We start from the raw sequence: 22,759 nt of genomic DNA on the forward strand, positions 1-22,759 counted from the left end.
TAGACAAGACATACCATATATAAAGATTTTAAGCAGGAGCAAGATCCATGCATTGCAAATGTAATTATTTCCACTTCAGAAAAAACATTTTTCAATAGTTCCAACAGTCGTGTACATACTTTATGTGCTACAGGTTGGAAAGCAGAAACTGTCATCTACCTTTTATCTGTTTAGGCCTTGCTCACTAAAAATTTTACCATTTTACAGCAGGAAAATCAAGTGTGAGTAGTAAAAATAATGATTAGTAAATTCGATTTAGTTGTTTCACTTTCGGCATCATTGTATTCTGCATAGTGCCTCACTGCCATGAGATGTCTTTATGATTCCATTGCTTTTCCTACTTCAACAAGTCACAACGTTAGTTGTAAACTAAAAGGCCTTAAAAGTCTAAAAACAGCATGCATGAAATAAGCCCTGTTAAAAATCACATTGAATTGTGAATATTGCACTAATTCAATATATCACTATTGACGCTTCAATGTTAGGAACAGACAAAACACTGACGACTGAGCAAAGGCATGTGATGCTACTGAAGACTGCTGCTCTCAGTGTGGTTCTCATCATGCATGAGATTGTGAGGTGTGATACTGTTCTAGTAACATACTGATCCCAGGTCTGCGGAAAGAGGGCGTGAGGATGAGCGTGAGGTTGAAGAAGCATGGCGGTCTCCGTGACTCAGGGTGCGTTTGCGCTGCCGTACGAGGGCCTTCTGGTGCCTCTTCATCCTCTCAAGCTGCTCATCAGCACTCATCTTCCCCCTCTGCTGCTGTGCCGGCTCCCCGGAGTACAGCCGCTCCAAGGCACTTTTGGGCCTCTCCTGAGAGAAGTGGAAGAGAGTTGATAACAGGAGCAAAAGGTGCAGCAGAAGGCAGATAATACAGTAAAACAAACAAGATGATAAAAAGCACACAAACGCCGTTGATGAGGAATTCAAAAGGAACATGGTATGTGGCTTGGTTTTCACATCTGAGATTTTTCTGAAATTATTAGTGAGAGAATCAGCTGCACACTGTACATTAAAAGCAAAGTGCCATGCATGTATAACAGCTTGTTTTCCTTCTCAAGAATTAAAAAAAAAAAAAAAAGGACTTCTAATAGATTTGTGGCTTTTAAGGAAAAGTAGTGATTACACATTACTGCTTATCATTTATCTTTATAACTGTACCTGTAGGTTGTGTATAAATGATTAAAATACATTATGAGCAAACTCCAGCATTTTGGAATTATACGTTTTTTTATTCTAGAAAAACACACACAGAAAAATGGGTTGGAGATGAGTTTGACCATGAAATATGTGTAAAAATAGACATAAGTAAGATGCTCAAAACCTTTTATTCTTTCAATAGTTTATTGCAAAAATAAAACCAGGATTCTTTTATTTCTTCCCACCTTTGAACACTTTCTTGGAGCCATACGTTTAATGCGGATATCAAAGAACATAACTCTCCATGAATTAATTAATCTATTTCACTGATATAATCTTGAATAGTAGTTACACGCTACCATACTACCATGCCTCTGCTATCTCTCTATTGATGTGAGTTCCCACTTTGGATTCACTCTTTACTATTTAATTTGATTCTTCGTGTTTAATTCTGTGCCTCACCTTCATGCCAGCAGCTGAGGCTGCTCTCCGGAGGGTCACATAGGAGGAGATGCTTGAAGACTGATTTAGTCTAAGTGAAGAGCCAGCCCCTCCTGAGGGAAGACCAGCAAACATTAAAACACTGTTCTCAACTGCAATAGGATCTATGAACATTAGTGAGAAGGATTTACGCTAAACATCAACAAGTGAATTTATTTCAAAAGTTACAATTTTATTAGCTCAAAATACCTCTGATGGGTAGTGTCTGATAACCTCCATCATGTCCAGATGCAACAATAGTTATGTGGCTGGAGCCATCTCCAGCACCCAAAAGCTCTGGGTTACTCAGAAAAGGCCTCAGTTCAACCTGACATACACAGACAGAGATTAAATACGCATGAGGGACTGAAATGAAATGGAACTTAAACAACTAAAAAGACACACAGAAACTGTCTATACCTTACTGTCTCCATTAGTGTACTGGCCAGTCTCTCTGTCCCTTTTGCGCTCATCTGACTGTCGTTTGAGGCCGCGCACAGAAGTGTGTCTGATAACCGTTGTCTCCCGGGGTAGTGGCGGCACAGCAGGGGGGTGCTCATCAGGGCTGTAGAGCTGAGGTAGAGGAGGTCTGGGTGGCACATCTTCCTCACCCTGCACACATAACACGTTAAACAGGAAGATCACATTGTCCTGACAAACATCTGAAGATACTTACAAATCGGCACGGTTACTGGGCTCCAGAAGCCTTATGGAAGTATTCCAATAAATGGGTAGTAAGAAAAGGTAAAATACACTTTGCTCCTCTTTTATTCCTGTTCAATTTCACTGTAAATTGAAGATCTTTTTGGGATTTGAACTTTTGAATGACTCAAAAAAACACGTGGAAGACACAATCTTAATGAAAATTATTTACAACAATTCATTTGTTGAAAAATAATACATAAATAATTAATCAAAAATAATAATTAACAATAAAAGTTACTGATAACTTACTCTCTTTATATAAAGAAAAAATGTGGCAACACTGACCAAAAAAAGAAGAGGTGAAGGTTCTCTGCAAGTGGCGTGTGATGTGATCAGTGTTACTTTCATCACAAAACAAGAATGAATTAAAAAAAAAAAAATCAAGGGAAGATGACTAAAAATAAATTAAATGTAACTGACATTCTCATCAATGAATAAAAACAACGAGTTGGAAGGAAAACCAATAAGAACGTTTATTCGTTTTCATCAGCCGCTATTCTTTTAAAAAATGCCTTCAAAGTCATGAGAACAAAACTTAGCTGTGATAGAAGAACAGAAGTCTGATTTAAAATTAAACTATTTGTACTTGATTTTAAGAATTGCCAAAGTAAAGGCTTGTGTCAAGTCATTATATTTAAAGTAATGCCTGGAAACAGTTGCCAGTAGCGTAGTGGGTAAACTGCACACCCCATAAACTACAAGAAAGGGTGCCAGGTCATCATCACAATGCTGGTCAGTGTCATTTGCTGGGTGTCATTTCCCACTCCCTATTTCCTGACAGTCTTTGAGCTGTCCTAACCAATAAAGCCAGAACCAAGTCTTTAAAAAGAACATTGGGTGTCTGTATTGCAGGTTTTAACCTTAATACCATTTTAACAGCTTGATAATGTTTCTACTGAGTAGAGATCCAAGAGAAACATTTGAAATAATGCATCAAACCTAAACTAAACCATTTAAGATTCTAGCCGACAACTTAAAACTGATTTTGTCAGACTAAAATCATCGTGGTATTTTGTTGACTGAATCCAATGTTGCAAATGTTCAGTCAGCAAACCTACACAAACTGCATACTATGAAGACATGTGGTTTTGATTTTCATGCAATATGGTCCTTATTTTTGAAAGAAGCTGATGTTACTTCTGTGGCTGAGTTCACTCACCCATTTCACCCCACTGATGATGGTTGAGTGGAGTAAGGGCTGCTGACTCGGGCTAGAGGCAAGGTTGGGGGTGTGGCTACTCGGGCTGAGGTGGGGGCTGTGCTGTAGCGGCTGCTGCTGGGACAATCTCATCTCCATAGCAGACGGGCTCCCAGACACAGAAGGCACTGATGACGCTGGTACTGACGGCACAAATTTCCTCTCTGGGGAGTTTGATGTGTATGAACATGTAACAATAACCCACACAGGCTGTAAAGACAGTGCCTCTCTTTTCCCATTTGGGATGTTCAAAGCATTAATAGTCATTAGGCAGGCATGTTAAGAGCTTTAATGATAAGACACAGTAGCATGATCCTAAAGCATTAGCTGCATTTCTCAAACATGAACTGTTATTTGCTTTGTTCACATGAGGTCTCTAAGTAGGTCCTGTCTCACCTGGGTTGGTGACAGAGGCGATAGTGACTTTGTAGTTGGCTTTACTGGTGCTGAGGCCTGCAATGACATCCTCAATCCTCCACAGCTCCTTTCTGATTTGTACTTTCTCTTGCTGTGAGAGAAAATGACAGAAGTGCACATACATGTGCAATAACATTAAACTGGCTATATAGAAGTTTTCCCAGCCACTGATGGTGCTTTCTTGGTGCTGGTGATGGTAAGAAAACGAACAATGATGTATAATGATGACAAACGAACAGATGTGAAAACTCAGGTTAGCCATGTAGCAATAGCAAAAAAACCCCAAAACAAACAAACAAAGAAAAAACTTAATTTATTTTGATGATATATAATCCTTCAAAAAAACTTAGATTTTTTCCTTTGCTTGCACCTAAAATCAGAGAGTTTGTAACTCACCACCACACACCGGTCTATGAGAGCTGCTTACTGCCCATGTGTTATCTGAGATCACTGAGCCACAGACCTGAGAAAGATCACTGCGGTTCATCTGTCCCTGCAGGGCAGACTTCAGCCAGTCCACATCTCTCTCCAGCTGGCTGTATTCATTCCATGCATTCTCCATCTCCTGCAGAACAAATCAGAACACTTGATGATATAATAAGATGAGAAGCAGCTTTCACAGAGTGCACTCATCGCATGAGCCACAACTGATTTAAAGGTTTCAAGGTCCCACCCTATGATACACAGATTTTCAGTCACACTGGCAAAATACAGTAACAACCAGGCAAGTGTCTCGACTTACTTCAGTTATATGTTGTTTTTTCACTTGAAACCAAGTTTTTCAACCAGAAACACTTGGCTGATGTGTTGTTGTCTTGTACTTATAGACTTTGTGTCTATTGAGAGCATTGCAGGTGTTTGAATATGACCAATATGGTTGCAAATGTCTCAGACAGTGAAAGCCAAAAATACAAATTTTTACTGTTCGCCTATTTTTCTATCGAAACTCCTATTTTAATTTTAATACTGAATATTTTGAATATCATTGAACTTTACACCCGAAACTCTTTCCTGAGTAGGAATGAAATGTACCAGTGAGTTTCTTTACAGCCACAGGTTCATCCCCGAGGACTCATTGTGATACTGTCACACTCAACCTGAAACACCGTGCCAGTTACAAACACTATCAAAGGGGAACAACTAAAAATAGAAGTGAACAAAATGCTGACAATAAGGAAGTTCAACCAATGAAAACATAATGGCAGTGTATACTTGGTGGAGAAGGCAGTCTATGTAGTTATTCAGTCATTCAGCATTCAGTAAATTTTTCATTATTAGCACAATCAATCTGCAAGTGCAGCTGGAATCTTACTGTGGAGACTTTGGATATCTCAGCCCTGATGTGCACTACATCTTCTTGTAGTAATTTCTGCTGATAGGCAATCTTGTCAGCATGGGCTGGCTGATCTCTGTATTGCTCCATCTGCTGGTGGGAAACATCCAGCACAGACTCTAACTTATCCTAGACAGGAAGATAGAAAACATTGTCATAACACAGGATGAATTCATGGCCCACAACAATATACATATATTACAAGCTGACACACACAGCTTTATACTGTATAAAATGAAAACCTTGTCCTCCTTCAAAGTGCAAATCCTGGCCTCTAGCTCCTGGAGAATCTTGTCTTGTTCACACAGTCGACTTAATTTCACCTAAAGGGAAAATATAATGAAATGTTCAAACGATAACGGAAAATACAATGGCATCAACCCTTCTTTCTTATTAATCTAATAATAGCGCAGAGGGCAGATAATGCAACAGAGGGGCAGGGGAGGGAGAAAACACAACTGGGTGGCTGAGACGCAGTATGTTTAAAATAGAGGTTGAATGTTTCCATTCTTGTCTTTGTTCAACTCCATTTTTAACAGCATAGCCAGATAAGATGAATTGATCGTCTGCTGTACTCTCCACTGTCTGTAAATATGTCAAGAAGACTCATCTCTGTAAAAACCCCAGCGGAATTCTTCTTATCAGCAGAGTGAGAAATCAAAAGGCTCTGTACTGACTAGTTAGGGGGCAAGATCTGGTAATGCCCATTATGAGTAATCATAATCAAAAATCCATATTTTCCAGTTCATTTTTGGAGAAAGGCCTCTTTTATTGAGAGTGACAGAGTTGTTTTCCCATAAATGGGGTTATGTGTTTATGAAAACAACATAAGACTGCCTACTTCACAGTCTTTCTCACACAGTGTATTTTTTTCCTCAGATCTATTTATCATTCTGTTCAATTAATAATTAAGCTGTTTTTATTTTGCTGCTGTATATTGTTGTTTTTAATTGCATGAAATATTCATTGTTCAGACAAATTTACTGTCAATTTCTTATAAATTGTTAAAATGGAACAATGCTAATGAAGAAAAGCCAGGACATCCATCTTATTTACCTCTATTCAGCAGAAAACAAAGAATGAGAAAAGCAGTATCAGGAATATCAAACTGAAAAATTTAACAGCTCAACATCTAAAACTCCCATTACATGTATTTTTCTCTTTAAATTGTGGGATGGAAAATAAAAGTTGTGGTCGATACTTTCAGCCTCTCACTGTGCAGTGTGGATGGATGTCCCCATAGTTTTGCAATGTACATAGTTTTCCTTCCCTCCGCAGCCTCTGTTTACCACAACTTAAAAATACACGCAGAAAAACTAAAAAACACTAAATTTCACCTTAAAGTCAGGTTCTGCTCTGTAGTAGATTACGAGAAGTCAGAAAGTTAAAATAAAGAAGGAGATAAAAAGGCTGATTATTAGACGGCTATAGAAATCCTGAAACCATAATAATTCACTTACATCCGCATCACTCTCTGCAATTTTCACAGGCCTGGATGGTCTTTCTTTTTTTAAACTCTCCTGTCCAGTAACCTGAAATTTCGAACAGCCGAAAATAAAATGTTTATATCAGTAATATCAGTAATTGAATTACAGATTTTCTAGCACCTTTACTTCTAATACATCCTTCTTAACATAAAACAACTGCATGAATTTTCAACATACAATCAGACTGCTGGACAAGTCAGCTGGATGGATCTAGATAAAATAAATGTAAAAATAAAATAAATAAAATAAATACAGACACAAATAAAATCTAAATGAAGAAACTGAGCACAACACTGCATACAGAAAAAGGTTCTGCAACTGTGTGTCAGAGGAAACTCAAAAAACCCCAAAGCTGCTCTTTCTTAGCCGCTCAATACTAAAAATTGTTTTACATGCACCAGCAGAGGAGTAGGCGGGGTTGGAATATAGTTATGTTGATTTTATGATTTAAATGAATTTCGAAAAAAAAAAAAAATTTTCACATTGGGGACATTTACCAAAACCACAGCCAGTTACTTGTCTAATTGTTAAACTGGAAGTTAATAAGACCTCTAGTTTCATAGTGGCCTAGAAAAGTGGCTGGAAAGATGGCAACAATGACAGTGACAAAGTAGGTAAATTTGTGTGTACCTGCAATTAATGATCACTAGATGCAGCCTAAATAGATCGAAATGTTATTAATGTTTAAAGTATTTGACCGAAAAAAACAAAGTTTAAAAAAATCTGACCTGATGTGAACGATCATGGATGTTAATGCAGAGGATGACCAAAGTGATATATAATGTATCCTGAGTGCAGCATTAATGTATACTCCATATTTAATGGTAATTCATCCAGTAGTTTGGGAGATATTTTGGTCCACACCAAAGAGGTAGCTCAGACAGATCATCCCTAGAGCTATGCAATTAGCATAGTTAAAAATAAGGAAATGTGTCTCCTTTTGGCCTATTCCTGCTGGAGAAGTTACAGAAAGCTCATTATACTGCATCATTCAGCAGAACTGTTGGAAAAATGTAACCAATACTGCTGGTGTTTACTTCATCATTCAGGGCCCATTATATCCCTTTAAGGACTTAAAACATATCTTCTTATGTTTGGTGAGCTTAAACAATTTATTTTTTTAACCTTGTTTTTAGCCACTTATAACTTAACTAAAAAAATCCTACAAGAACTTAAATTTTATTTAATCAGTTCTGCCGTGACTTGAGTAGGTAGATATATGGCTCCTATACAGATGTTCTGCAGATAACTGTCTGCTAGTTGCGTGTCACAGTTAGTAATTCATGAAAAAGAAAAGTGTGGGTGGAATATTCATAAGACACCCACATTGAGTTCACCACACCCAGCACAGTGGTATGGACCAGAGCAAATGGGAAACTTGGTTAAAGGGACTATTTTACATGTCAAAGTCAATTACATGTCGAGTAGAGTCTGTGAGAACAGCTTTGGTGGTTCTAGAGTGAGCTTTTTCAGAGTTTGTGAAAATTATTTCAGTGATCACCAGGACATCTTATCTTGAATTTGGAAACTACAGGTTTTTTTTTTTTAAAAAAAAAGCCTGCCTTACAACATAAGGGTGTTGAACCTGTGATAACTATTTTGTAAATAGCCTTTCATAGGTTTGAACTTACATTAGTAATTAATTGAATTTCTGTAGCATTCAAGACTGTGGTGTGAACACCTGCCACAATGAAACTAGAGGCCTTGACGTTATCATATCGCGTCATATTGGCAGTATTTTTCCTAAGGAGCACCGTTGGGTCATCTCTTATGCTCTCACAAGCAAAACAAAAGCAAGGATATCAGACATTCAACACCACATTCAAAAATGCTAAAACAGCATGCAACAAATGCCTTTGTGATTGAAACTTCCTTTTCCATCATCTCATATCTCAAAGCAGTGTTGGAGTATCACACGGTGAATGATCAGATCAAGGGATTCAAGTGCAAAATCTTGCAGAATTTCCAAGGATGCATCACATTCCATTTGAGAGGCAGAGGAATGATCTGTTTCACTTTGTATGCACACCATCCTTACATTCAAACAGTACCCAAAACTTGGAGTGGCGTTTTCAAACACATTGTGTACTGAAACGATCATCGGGTCAATACTTTGGATCTGTTTTAAAAAAGGAAATGGAAAGGTGTTACAGGACGTCATCAGGTGACCTCCCTCCTTTCCAAAACATAATCCAGATTTCTACTCAAGGCACCGTGGTGTTAAACATACAAATCAAGTGGGACCAAATGCTTTGCACAGATGTGAATGGAATATATGCTAGATAAATGAAACTGCCTAAATACAACAGCACTCTGCCTTTGAATTTACATTATTCGTAAAACTGACATGGGAATTGAAGTTCACATGGCTTAAACTTTTTAGAAATTCAGCTATGTGCTAATTCAAACATTAATTCTCATTAGGATGAGCTGAACATCATCCTGTCTTGCGATGACATTACTGCATTACCACACTTCATCTGAACGTATGATCCAATTGAAAATATTATGACAAACTCAAAATTACAGCTTTCACTTTGGTGAGAAGCCAGAACAGTCTTAGACATAATGCCAATTTCAATGTTCTTTGGATATTGAATCTCAGTAATGCGAAAATGGGTTTCTATCCCCAAAAGTATAATTTAAAGGATATGAATACATTTAAAATACATGTTAATTCCATTACAAAGAGAAAGTAGAAAGCACAGAGCAGAACAGGACAGACAGGAAAAGGGGAAACAGGGAGGCAGATGTTAGAGGCAGCAGCAGAGGCAGAAATAGGATTGCAGTCCAAAGAAGGGAGATGAAGCAGAGGATGAAAAGGATGAAGTTGTGTTTACTTTGTTGGGGCCCACCTTCAGATCTAGATACTCCAGGTCCTTCTTCAGTTGTATGTAAGTATCATCAGCCTTTAAATGAGCAGTGGAGAGATAAATCATTTGAAAAGTAGCTGCACAGGATAATGGGTGACCAGATGACTCCTACAGCCTGTATTTGCTGTTCAGGCTGTTCTAACAGGACTTTAATTAACTTGATCTCAATTACAGTTTACCTCTACCTCTGTATTTTTATCTACAGTGAGTACAGCCAAACTGTAATTAGGTAATGGTGGACTCTTTTTGAACTGGTTAAATGCCTCATGTTTGACCCCATACACAACTGAGCAACAGAGGTCTTGTGCATGATGTGTGGTCAAACCAAGTGTTTACACTCCATCATGAGCACGCAGAATAGCCAGAGAATGATTGGATGTTAGGAACTGGGTGGAGTTGTCATTTCTGAGCACCATTGCAGCTTCGTTGTGATCTGTTGGTCTTGCAGCAATGCACTGTTTGGCTCACAAGGCAAACTGTGGCCTGGTGGCTTCTTCGGAGGGAGTGCACTAAATTTAAAGAAACACAGCCCACAGAAATGTAGATACAAATGTGAACGTTTAGAATGCAGGTATACTCAACAAGCAACATGCTTCAAATAAGGCATATTACTTTTTAGAATCAGAATAAAACAAGCCTCTGATAGCTTTTTTGGGTTTCAAACGAGGTGAATGAGTGAGTGATAGTAACTACTAAGACACTGTTTTAAGGATAAAAGGCAAGCTGGTAAATCTGAAGCGCAATGCAGCCCATGCCAAGATGGTTGAATAAACAAGACAACCAAGCAATATCAGCAGAGTTGCACGGTCTTGAATGAATGACAAGTAAGTAATGTATGGGATTGGCTTGGAGGAAGGAGACCACAATACACTGACAGGGTTGCAGTGTGCTGTAGAAAAGGTTAGGGAAGTACAAAGGCCCCTGACCTGCAAGCTGGGGCCTAGAAGGTCGTGCTGGTGGTGCTGCAGGTGAGCGAATGCATAGCTGGGGCTATGCACACCAGCCATCTTAGCCTGGTGCCTCCGAAGTTGAATAAGAAGCAGAGTCAGCTCCTCTGGCTGTGGCCAAGCCCGGGATTTAAGGGCCGGAGGCCAATGAAAGCGCAGAGGGATGAAAGAAAAGATTTGAGAACCATCGGGGAAGTACATGGGTTAAGCTTAAGAGACCCAAGTGGCAGAGAGGCCAGTAAATTTTTGCTTCAATTAATGACCTAATAACACTAAAGATGCAAACCTAAAGTTGCTCTATGGAGATTTGAACAATAGGTAATGAGCTGGTAACTAGGGCTATTGAAATTCTAACTGTAAAACAAATGTATGGTTCTCAAAAACAGCTCCATCAGCGCTAGATCCTACAACTGGATACTGCTTCCAAGATGGCCATTTTAAATGTCCAGGTCCAAGACTCACTGTCTATTAATGTTAATACATACATTTAAAGTAACGACAGCATGTAATAAGATTAAGAATAAGAATCCGTACCGTTTTGCCATGTAAGCTTGGTGCACTGACGGTGTGAGTGATGTAGCCCATGGCTGGCATTGACCTTCTCTCCATCTGGGAAGACTGTGAACAAACAAAATTGATCAACTTGTTGTTACGGCGTCAAATCAAATAGATTGGTTAAGCAATCGTCAAGTGTTGAACATGAAGCAATAGATCACTCCATCACACTGATTCGAAGTTAAACCATTGCCTCCAAGTCTGCAAACAAACTTGATTACACAGCAGATTTTTTTTTTTTTTCATCTATCTTTTTTTCCCACTTCATCACTTCTAATCTTATTCGAAACAAGGTGTGCCCTGAGTTTTAGATGCTACAGGGCTTGGAAAATTTGACGTTTTTGCTTAACATACAGATTTAGTGAGAATCAGGCCCACTACAGAACCTTAAAAGGACACAAATAACAAGAGATTTAATTAACTACACATAAATTATACTAAATCTGCTTTCTTAAAATAACATTTGTTTGCTACCAGCAAGAGAAGCACTGTAAGCCATTCCCTTTGAGATTCCCATGCCACTATTTTTTTGCTGTATAATAGGTTTTTTATTTAAATGCAAGATCAGAAGAAAGAGACCACAGCTCATGGTTGAGATACAGAGGAGATGTTTATAGGGTGCTCAGGAGCCTTGGGCAAACTGGATTAGCTGCTAATAAAACATACTTCTTAATGATATTCCACAGAGATATACAGATTGCCATTACTCAAGCACACTCTAACCAGAGAGCACCATCAGCCTCAAAGATGCTGGCTGCACCAAAATGTTGAAAAAGTTCATTCCGACTAAATGCTGTTCCCATAAACATCGCCTCATTGGATCATCTTGTGTAGTTACTGCGGTTCCCTTTGTTGAAATTCTATCATTTTCTATATTTGTGCATCACTCTGTTTTATATGGTTGTAATTAATGTCCTGCCACTGATGGGTGGCTGATGGAGGAAACAGCATCTGCAACCCTGTTTACTTGCGCAGGGCTAGCAGGCTGGTTATGAGGCTTGTGCATTATGGCAAATGTGGTGATGGTTCCTTGGGAGATCTGTTCTGATGTGGAGGGTGTGGTGACGAGACAGCACAGGGTGTGGATAACAGTATGTCCCTTTGCTGCGTCTCCTGTGGTGGCGATGGTGCTGTCTGAGCGCTCCAATCGCTGGGGAACGGCGGAGCAGCGGGTTTTTACTAACACATGCTCACACCACCTGTGGAGTGGGCCTGGGTGTGGACTGTGTGAATCTGCAAATGATTCACATCAGCATCAAAGTGCGTGTGCTGAGAAGTCTGATCCTTCTCATGCTCCTCATTGCTAAGCTTCCCATGTTGTCCTTGAGAGCTCACAACATCCCTCAAATCAACATCACTGGCTATCTCACTCCCACCATCAAAAGCTACTGTGAGAATGAGGGCTTTGTAAGTGGCATCACTACATGTGAATCAACACATTTTACCTCAATCCCAAGCCAATGACAGGCTACAGAGATTTACTGTCTGCCAGTATTACAGTGTTAAAGCATCAACGGCTGATTGTGGGTGCATACATTTATCAAGGGAAGACTTGTATCTTTTCATTTGAACATTATATTCATTTATCCTGTATGTGACTGTGAGGGTTGGATCTCATAAAATGATTTTTGGATGACTCTTTTTGAGGAGGGTGAGAGGATGTGCATTCTGACAAGGTTTTTGAATTAATATGAAAATGCTATTTTTACTACATCAAACAATTGTACGGAGTGTAACTTAGTATGGTAAACAAATTTGGTATGGCAACCTACTAGCACACTTCATAAAGATGTTACATAATATTGTTTTTTTTTTCCATTATTGAAGCAAAACTACAGTTTTAAGGCTGAACTTCTTCTAATCTCACCCATAGTAGATAATGATTAGACTGCCATTAACATCTGAAGCTGATATGAAATATTAAAGGCACTTGTATGAAAATCATTCATTTATTCATTTTTCTTACTATGTTAAATGCAATAGTTCTCTGAGCATTTTAATCCTATATTCCACAATATTTGAGTACTTTGAAAATGTTTTAGAAATACATCTCTCTCTGGTTCAAATTTTGATTGGGTATTGAATTGTTTGAAGAAGATTTTTCAAATTTCGCCTTGAATAATTCAGAGAGCTCACCTTGCCCCCTAGGTACTCTACCTGGGAAAGGTGAGCACAAATATGGCTAGGTGAGCTGGATCTTGTGCAATCTCCGACTACCACTTCATCCAGTGGCCTGACCGTGCGTCTGTCTGAGGGAGTGTGTGGCCGGCGAGGGGACAGGGGTTTGAATGAGGCAGGGACGGACAGTGGGACTTCACATGGAGACGGGGGGACAGAAATGGAACGTGGCATCTCCACAGTCACTTTCAAAGATGAGGAGTCTGTGAAGTTAGGCCCAGAGTAGACTGTAGCGGTGGGGCTGCCATGACGGAACTGCTGACGTTGCTGCCACTCATACAGCTGCCACACCATTCCCTCTTTGGTGGCCAGTCGCTCATCTGTGGACATGCGGAAATGGCTAAGCCGGTCGTGGGCATATTTGTAGTCGCTTGGCAGGTTGCAGGTTGCCGGAGGAGAGTTGCTCCCAGACGGGAGACGGGGAGACTTTGGCAATGACTGATAGGTGGCATCCGCTGTGCTGGCTTTGGGCTTTAAGGGAGGAGTCCGCCGAGGGAGGTTGTACTCAGGAGAGGGAGAACTGAGACAGAAAAAGAGATATAAGTCTTCACCCTGTAAATATGGAATTTTCTAAAGGGAAATTTAAGTGTGTATAAATATATATATATATAAATGAGTTGAAGAGAGAGAAGCATTGACTCCAGGTCTTATTTCATCATTCCTGCTGCTGTAAGAGGAAAATGATGTCAGATTTGACAGTGTGACACCAAACTGACCTCTTCAGTGGGTCTCCTTTTTGAACTTTCATCCACTGTTCCACCTGAGCCAGTGTATTCTTCCTCTGCACATGCTTCTCAGTGTTTGCCTGTGAAACAAATCCCCTCTGATAGAGAAGATTTCCATTTTGTTCCGACGGCAGAGTAACTTGGATTACAGTCGGTTGTCCGTTCTTGTGACCGTCTGAAGAGAGTCTGTCTGTCTTTTCCTCTGCGGCTGACTGGCTCGGCCTCCCTGGTATTTCTAATCCATACCTCACCTCATCTCCATGAGCCAGTCCACCTCCATTATCGTGAGGTTCTTCTCTGTCTGTCCGGTGAATACTTTCTGACTGGGATGTGTTCTGGTTGATGTGGATGTGGTTAGTCTGTGGGACTGTCTGCTGTGTAGATTTCTCCAGTTTGTCAACCTCTCTGTAAAAAAAGGAAAGAACAGGATATAATATTAACAACACATTATATATACCTGCCGTGCGAAGGACTGGCGACCTGTCCAGGGTGTACCCCGCCCCCGCCCAGTGTGAGCTGGGATTGGCTCCAGCACCCCGCGACCCGGAAACAGATGAGCAGTTGAAGATGAATGAATTATTTATACCCATCTGCACTGTAGGTGTGTACTCAATTTTATTTATTAAGTTTGCATACTGAAGTTTCACAGTCCTTCACTTTACACCAGTAACTTTGTTTTTTCATTCATTATCTCATTTACGGTTTAATTTACAGCTCTATTCTAAACAAAGGATTATAAAGCATTAGAAGGTGGAGAAGAGAAAGCATAATGGCCATGTAAATTGACCTGAAAGTAATTTCCCAAACCATTTGCATAGAGACTTCTACGTGTACTAAGATTCATTACCATGTCCCACTCAGGCCACATAAAAGACTACAGGGACTTATTACATTTGAAAGGTTTTCTTGAGGAATCAATTAAGAGAGAATCCACAGAGAGAAATGAGAGTTGTTTGAGTTGATACGATAGCTTGAATTTGTGTTTTATTTTTCTCACTGTTCTCAAATAACAAAACATATTTAATTCATTGCAGCATTGATGTTTACAAACTGAGAGCACTTAAAAGTTCCTCATTCACATTATCTGGAGATAATGTGAAAGTGGGCTGAGTTATTTAATATTATTTTATTTACGTAAAGCATTTAATTTTATATTTAATTTCAAGAGAACAAATCAAGGTTTTCAAACATGAGACGAGTGTTTTCTAAAACATACATTTCAGGAGTAATAACTTACACTGGCCTCTAAGTGGCATCATTGTATAGACCTTTCTAACCGTTCCAGCCACCCATTCGTCAGACAATCGATTTCTAGATGCAGTATATCATTTATTTACCACAAATACAGCTGTCATAGAGAATCAGGCCCTATCACAGACCATTTTTGCTGTTGATTGGGGTTAATAAAAACAAATGCTAACAAATGTGCTGTAGAAACACAGTCTGCAATGTGAGGCCTTTGCTTAGGTAAAACCAGGCATCGATGCAGGTGCACTAATATGCCCAGTTCTCTTTTGTTATAATCTCAGGACATTTCCAGTTGACAGAGCGTGCTGTGCTTTATGGAAGGCAAGATGTGAGTACTAGTAGACGTCCCACCAATGAGGGATGGGAATCCTACTCTGCAGAGCAAGACCAACCTCTTTATAGTGTGACTCTGCTGCATTAGTGCAGCCTGGTTCATGGCCCGGATCCAGCCATTCATGTCCTCCTGTGTGTCCGCACTGAAGAAATATGTCCGCATCCCGCAGTGTTCTGCCTGTGAGCCAATCACAGAGTTCTTATTGTAAATGTAGGAGCGCATTCCTGTGTGGCTCGCCTAAAAAGATGATGAAAAGATGAGAAAAAACCTGTCATTTAGGCCGATGAGTGAAAACCTTTGCTACTCCATTTAGGGAGACTGACAGCTACCAAGTGAGTCAGTGTACAGCAAATTTTAAGTGTAAAATTAAATTGAAGGAATAGGGAGGAAGTAGAGTGCTGCAGCAGAAACAGAGAAAAAGTGTGAACAATGTGCTGTTTCCCAGCCAAGAAAAAAGCATAACCCAGGTCATATTTTCAGACAACTCCATACACTCTGTGGAGCACACCAATTAGACACCAAGTCTGCAAGTGCCATACAAGAGCAACTTCCATTATGGGCAACTTTCACCACTTTAGTCAGGACACACATATTCACACACACAAAACTAAACATTATGAAAGTTAGCTTTCTTTTTGTACTTATCATGTATTGGAGGGATTAATATTGATTAAAAGCCTAATTGTTTAGTATTGTCATCAAATCCTCCAAACTTCATCAAACCACTCCAGCTCTGATGCTCTTATCACAGTTATCTGCAAAACCCCTTGTTGTATTTTTCTACCCACTAGGTATATAGTTAAAAAGTACAAAGGATTAGTTAGTAATGCATCTCAGCAATAAATATTTTTCCATAAGATGCCAATTATTTCACACTGACACTGTAGCTTCACTGTAGTGAAATTTATGGAAATGTGTCAACAGTAGCACAAGAAACAGGACCAATTACTTTATATACTGTATTCCATGATCTTCACTGGATCCACTACAACATGCTAAAGAGGCAGTTATTTACAATGGCAAAAAAAAAACATTCACTCTGATTATAAAGATGTAATCTTTGTTGATTTAGCTGTAATGAAACTTCTCTTTTGCTGCATGTTTATAAGCTGGTCGTAACAAAAATTGGTCTCACACCGTCACATACGATCTGTGGTTATGTCCTGCGATCTCTACACTACTCTAAGCTCCTGAGAATCGATACACCATCCTATTAACTGCCATGTTTTCTTAATATGAATCTAAAGTCTAAACATTCTTCCCTGAAAATTCAACTATTAGGACACATGTAAAAAGCCAAAAACTGAAAACTACAATATAACTCCTTCGACACGTATTTAGTAAATGAAGTTAATGGTTTATATATGCAAAACAATATAAAATTCATACGTGTACAGCAGGAGGCAAATTAGGAATGTTAGCAACACAACAAAAGTATGGAATGAAATCGGAGAAGGGAATGGAAAATATGGTTTGTGAAGCTGTTGTCCCACCTCTCCTATGAGGATAACAAAGTGATAAGTGACGTGTAGCCTGACAAGACAAATCCCAGAGCCTCTGAGCATGTATGTGCGTGAGATCGATCAGCGGGTGACATGAGTGTCATGCCCTACCAGTTGACATGGAAATTAGCAACTGACTACTGTTCAAAATATCTGCGCACATGGTCCAGCACGTTGGATATGAGATGGATATTTTTGAGATTAGTCCAAATTTAGCGATTTGATTTGACAGTTCACATCCACACCAGTGAACAGTGCAGGGTGAGAGCAGCCATGTTGTTGTCCTCAGTTCACAGCATGGAAATTAGAGTACTACGAATAAGAGTGTTAAGATTCCTTCTCTGAAAGAGAGCAGTTTTCACCTTTTCATTGAAAATACAATTTGCTAGGTTGCAGTGCAAAACAGCTGTAACAAATGTTGCTGTCTGCACTTCGTGTCCTGATTTTAATAAGACAATCTGTGTCCTTTTTTCAAACTTTTTAAATGTACGAGCTAACACTAACTGAGCGCTACATGCTCTGGCATTGTCTATAGATGGCTATCGCTCTGGTTATGTCTGATCATAAAATGGCCTTGATGCACATTTAGTGATGTACATCCAGCAGCTATTATTAGCATGATATGAAACAAAAAGAGCTGAGAATGACAGTCCACCGAGGAGGCTAAAGTAAAATCAAATACCTATTCATGCAAGACAGGAAGTCTGTGTGATTCAGGACGGCCGCCGCAGAGAACAGTACTCACTCCGCCCACGCACACACACCAGGTCACAATGGGAGGCAATTGACCAACAGGGAATGAGAGAAACACAGTGAAATGAGCAAAAATAAGAAAAACGAAAACAACAGAAAGTTACAGCAGATCAGTGCCGACTCAGTCAGAAAGAAAGAAATGTGTCCAGCTGTGGTCCTTGGTGTGGCAGTTATCACAGAAGCAAGAACGAGCAACATTGACAATTCACAATCAGACACACCGCTGAGGAACCTCAGCATAGCCTATAGTGCACACAGGAAGATGAAAACAATCAAAGCGTAAATTATTATGTCGTCTTGCATCTTCTCCACTCAACTGCTGCTTCTGATATTGATTTCCATAATCTCTAGTACATTATTTCAAGTCATTATTTTGGGGCAACGCAGACTGTGGTTGGAAATTCACTGTACATGTCATGGGCTGTAACCGTCTGGAACATCCCATTGTTGAACAGCTGCAGACATCTACTGAGCAGTTGTCATGCTTACTTAGCAGTAAGTGACATTTTCCAAAGCACCTCAGATGCATGAAATGAAATCTCCTACTCTTTAATGTATGGTGGCGCAGGGAGAAGGAGGGGGGTGCAAATGAGGGTCTCTTAAATACAGCGTGGCACAGCAGAGCTCAGGCTCATTTCACCTACTCTTGCACATACTTGCTGTCAATCAGGGGGAGGGGATGGAGAGACTGAATGATTAATTAATATCCCCAGCTGAACAATTACCATACAAATACCATTGTAAGTAATAAGATGAATCTTTAAAGCACAGGCGATATGTACCACACAAGCACACCCATTTGTATTCGCACCCATACAATCCGAATCAAAAAACAAAAAGGCCAAGTACAAAGGAGGAGAGGATTGCAACAGAATGCCCTGAAGCTGCAGTGATGCATCAAACATTTAGCCACTATTGTTATTTGCAACAAGCTCCATGTTTACGCAGAAAGGGAGCTGGAAAATGTTTACCCCCTTGCTGTAAGAAAAAGAAATAAACCTCTTAGCTGTCCTCTGGAAGATTTCACACAAGGAAATCATAATAATGACTTTGGTGCATGCAAGGAAATGTTCTGCTGCACACATTCAAGTACAAATGACACTATTTCAATGACTGTCTGGCTCTTTCATATATAATAAACAAGTTATGTGCTGTTCAAATTTCTGCTAAGCTATTTGCTGTGCACAACGTTACCGAGTGTAATGCTGCAGCCTCTCCAGCACAGGGTGGAGCAACTGTAACACAATGAAACACGTCTTTCTGCCCTGGTGCCCAGCAGACCATGCAAGTCTGTTTTACTAAATTATATATAATTTTTTTTTTCTTTTTTCAGAATTTGATAAAACAAGCAGTGATGAAGACGAAGAACACTCATGGATCTCATTAAGTGCCACTTCAGTGTTACCTTAAAAGCATATTTGCGGTTTATGTGGTCATCGGGCTCAACAGGTGAAATGACATAACTGGGCAGGGGGATGCTACCGAGCACTGTCTCCTCTCGGCTGTCTGTTAAATGAGGAAAAACAGACACATACACATAAACCAAATATTGATACAGGCACCGAAATCAGGCAACAGGCAACAGAAATCTTTAATTCTACCAAGATTTTTTACGTTGTTTACAAGTGACTGTGAATTAATGGACTAAGGTGAGATCAAGGGGACATAATTCATGGGTGACTCTTGTCTGGAGGGTGCCATGTGGCAGCATGTAGTACGAAGTGGCATGTGGCTTATGTATTATTCAGCATGATTAATTGAGGAGAGGCAGTAGATGCATAAGCAACACAAGTAGAGATTATATCCCATAATAAAATACTCAAGTTAATGAGGAAAGAGAAGTGAGAGCTAGAGAAAGCTGGGAAGAGTAAAAGACAGCAGCAGATGTCATATGTCTAATTACATGCTGTTGTTCATCAAGAAATGTATCCTCTTCTAGAGGAGATCCAACGTATTTGCATTTTCCTCTGTCAAACATTGGCCAAGTGCACGTCACAGACTCACCTTTGTAGTAAAACAAGCAGTAGTCTGACAAGACAAACCACTTTCGTTTCCACAGTCGCATTCCAGAGCTGTCCTGGAATTAAAGAGGGAAATATGACACATCGTGAATTTATAAATCCCCTTTGCAGAAACACAGTTTAATTAAAAAGTGTATTTTGGGATTAGACCAACAGGCTGAGGAAAGGCTTTATGCATATCATTACAGCAACTATTCAATTCATTTAAGCTTTTTTTTTTCTCCCCCAGATTTAACTCAGTACTGTGGGACTCCAGATGGGTTTGACCTGTGCTTTTTAAATCTTCCATCTCTTTGGATTGTGAGCTAACATAAAACATTTAAGTTCAGAATCCCCAAAGCAGCTTTGCAAAGCCATTACTGTATGAACAATGTTTTTTCGTGTTACACATAAAACTTCATACAGAGACTAACAATGTAAATGATTATGTTTATACGTTTGTAAGAAAACAACTAAATACTATTTTTATTACAGTCAGTTATTTAATTTCAGGGTTAATCAGATCCAAAACCTGAAGCTATTACATTCAAATAATTGAATACACATCAAAGTACTCTATGTATCTAAGACGGTTTGGCATTTTTAAGAAACTTTGATAAAAACAAGAATACATTAAAATTGTTGACAGTTAAATTTCAGCAAACATTTGCAAATATATAAATTGCAGGTGGGGTCTCTCACCATGAGCAGAGGGACTGTAGCTCACCTGTTTATACAGCCAGCCTCTCACCACCACTGGGATGTTCAGGTTTCTTTTTATAGCATGATCCCGCTTGCCAAAACTGTGTACTTTCCCCATTCCTCTGGAGCCCTGTGGAGAACCCAAGGAGTTGATTATTTGCTAGCTATGTAAATCAACTTTATTTGCTCGCCCGAGGTAACACAGAGTATTGTGCAGACCATGCCATGCACGGAATATAACAGCAAATCTGGATGTTTGAAAAGTAATGACGCAGAGTGAAAAGGTCTTGTCCATGAGCTTCCTTCTTTTAACACCCCTTACGAGATGAGGAAATACCAACTGGCTTTTCCTGTGGCTGCATCCATTTATAGTCAGGCATATTCCCAGGCAAGGTCATTTCAGACTTCATCTCCTCGGTGAAAATCAAATGAAACTTTTCTCCTAAATAGCACTAGCTAAAAACTGGAAGTAGACACAAATGTTTAGGGGACAAATATGTATACCAAATTTATACAGAGACATATGTGAGAAATAATCATAGTTAGTTTAATTACACAAAATAGAAAACAAATCACGCAAGACTTTCCATAGACAAACAAACTGAAATATATGTTATAGTCTTTCTGATAATAAGGAATGGCAGTGTCTCTACTGACTGTTTGAAACAGCAGAAATTTGATTTCTATGAGATTATTTTCTGCCCTCTGTTTTCAAGTCCCACATTAAATATTTTCACAAAAAAATTCCATGATCACTGCGGAAACAAGCACAGGAATGTCAGACAGTTGCATACACCCCTCCTCAGTCCCACACAGTCCGCATTTCAGTTTTATTAAGCTGGAAAAATGACTGAATTCATTCTCCCGGTCATCATAAATCACAATAGGACAGCATCACCTACAGTTGATTAAAGCAATCCATCAACATAAGCGCTAACAGCTGTTTAGGGAGCTCCTAAAGAGAAATGTTTGGTTAATTACAATATCAACTAAGAAAATATTTTTTTAACATTTGATACTGTTTTAATTCAGATCAACTTTAATTTTAAAGCTTGATAGATTTTAAAAATTAACTTACAGCAACAAAACATGTGACGTCACAAGGACAAAAACACTGATGCTCACCTTTGACCCTGTGGTGCCATCTGCCACTGCTGAGGTCACTGGCTTGGAGGACCCTGTGACCGTGCCGGGGGATCTCTGGTTGGCCACGGACTTGGACATACGGGACTGTCTCCTGCAGATGAAAAGGTAGTGAAGAAGGAGGTCAGTAACACAAACAAGGGTGAGAAGCATTGGAAGATATTTCTTCTCAATTCCTCTGACAAATGCAATGAAGCAGACCCCAACCCAGTGCTGAGCTTTCAGATATAGAGGATATGACTATTTCCTGACACTGCCATGCAACCTGTCACAGCCAATGGCTTTGCAGTGGAACTGTGAACAGTGGAATGTGCACAAACACTGCAGATGTCTGCAACGTTTCAACTAAACAACAGAAGCCTGTTGTGCCATATGCACAGATTTGATCTGACATAGACACACACTGCAAACTTAGCATGATCTTTTCACTGCTTATTCAGGCTACATATTAAATTACACATAACTGTTAAGGTCAGCGTCATTGTTTGGACAAATTGAAAGGTTCATTTAATTTTAAAGTACACACAATATTGTGTCACTTGTTTACCTGTGACCCCCACATTGCTTGGGGTGCATGTTATTACTTCAAAAGGTGGGATGAATAATTGTGTAAAGACTAAGTCGCTTACTCTCCTTTATCTCCCTGCTCTGTCATTACCATTCATTCAGTTTATTTTAATGTTTTATGTTTTTTGTTTTCTTTTTATAAAATACACAATTAAAAAGAATATATTTTGAAACGGAATGAAATTATCTAACGTTCATATAAATCCATATCGATGCATATGTGTATGTGGCAGCATGGTGGTGTGTGGAATTTGCTCTTCCTCCACATGTGGGTTCCTCCACGCAATAAATAGATTTGTCATCTATCCTGGGAGTACCCCACCTTTGCCCCACATCAGACAGGACTGGTTCCCTGACCCTGGACCAACATGTAGTGGATGGATGTCTACCGTTATGAGGCAACATACAGCCAACAATAGCTTGTAATGATATACTGGCACGAATGACTTACTATTTACACAGTGTTTC

General features: G+C 39.4%; 1 protein-coding gene across 1 annotated transcript in view; it reads right to left on the reverse strand.

Moving 5' to 3' along the window:
- Positions 1 to 22,759, reverse strand: part of plekha7b (pleckstrin homology domain containing, family A member 7b) — a 56,276-nt gene that overhangs the window by 4,197 nt on the left and 29,320 nt on the right. The window contains exons 5-24 of the mRNA XM_029498051.1: positions 21,707 to 21,818; positions 20,607 to 20,711; positions 19,884 to 19,956; positions 19,285 to 19,385; positions 15,683 to 15,861; positions 14,034 to 14,447; positions 13,297 to 13,837; positions 11,119 to 11,202; positions 10,564 to 10,695; positions 9,620 to 9,673; positions 6,738 to 6,809; positions 5,520 to 5,600; positions 5,257 to 5,406; positions 4,408 to 4,509; positions 3,924 to 4,035; positions 3,489 to 3,691; positions 2,045 to 2,236; positions 1,835 to 1,952; positions 1,607 to 1,698; positions 605 to 817 (exon numbers count right to left, since the gene is read on the reverse strand). Of these exons, the coding sequence (XP_029353911.1) occupies positions 605 to 817; positions 1,607 to 1,698; positions 1,835 to 1,952; positions 2,045 to 2,236; positions 3,489 to 3,691; positions 3,924 to 4,035; positions 4,408 to 4,509; positions 5,257 to 5,406; positions 5,520 to 5,600; positions 6,738 to 6,809; positions 9,620 to 9,673; positions 10,564 to 10,695; positions 11,119 to 11,202; positions 13,297 to 13,837; positions 14,034 to 14,447; positions 15,683 to 15,861; positions 19,285 to 19,385; positions 19,884 to 19,956; positions 20,607 to 20,711; positions 21,707 to 21,818 (3,130 nt within the window). The remainder of the gene's footprint in view (positions 1 to 604; positions 818 to 1,606; positions 1,699 to 1,834; positions 1,953 to 2,044; positions 2,237 to 3,488; positions 3,692 to 3,923; positions 4,036 to 4,407; positions 4,510 to 5,256; positions 5,407 to 5,519; positions 5,601 to 6,737; positions 6,810 to 9,619; positions 9,674 to 10,563; positions 10,696 to 11,118; positions 11,203 to 13,296; positions 13,838 to 14,033; positions 14,448 to 15,682; positions 15,862 to 19,284; positions 19,386 to 19,883; positions 19,957 to 20,606; positions 20,712 to 21,706; positions 21,819 to 22,759) is intronic.

Source organism: Echeneis naucrates, chromosome 3, assembly GCF_900963305.1.
Source record: "Echeneis naucrates chromosome 3, fEcheNa1.1, whole genome shotgun sequence".
Taxonomy (NCBI): domain Eukaryota; kingdom Metazoa; phylum Chordata; class Actinopteri; order Carangiformes; family Echeneidae; genus Echeneis; species Echeneis naucrates.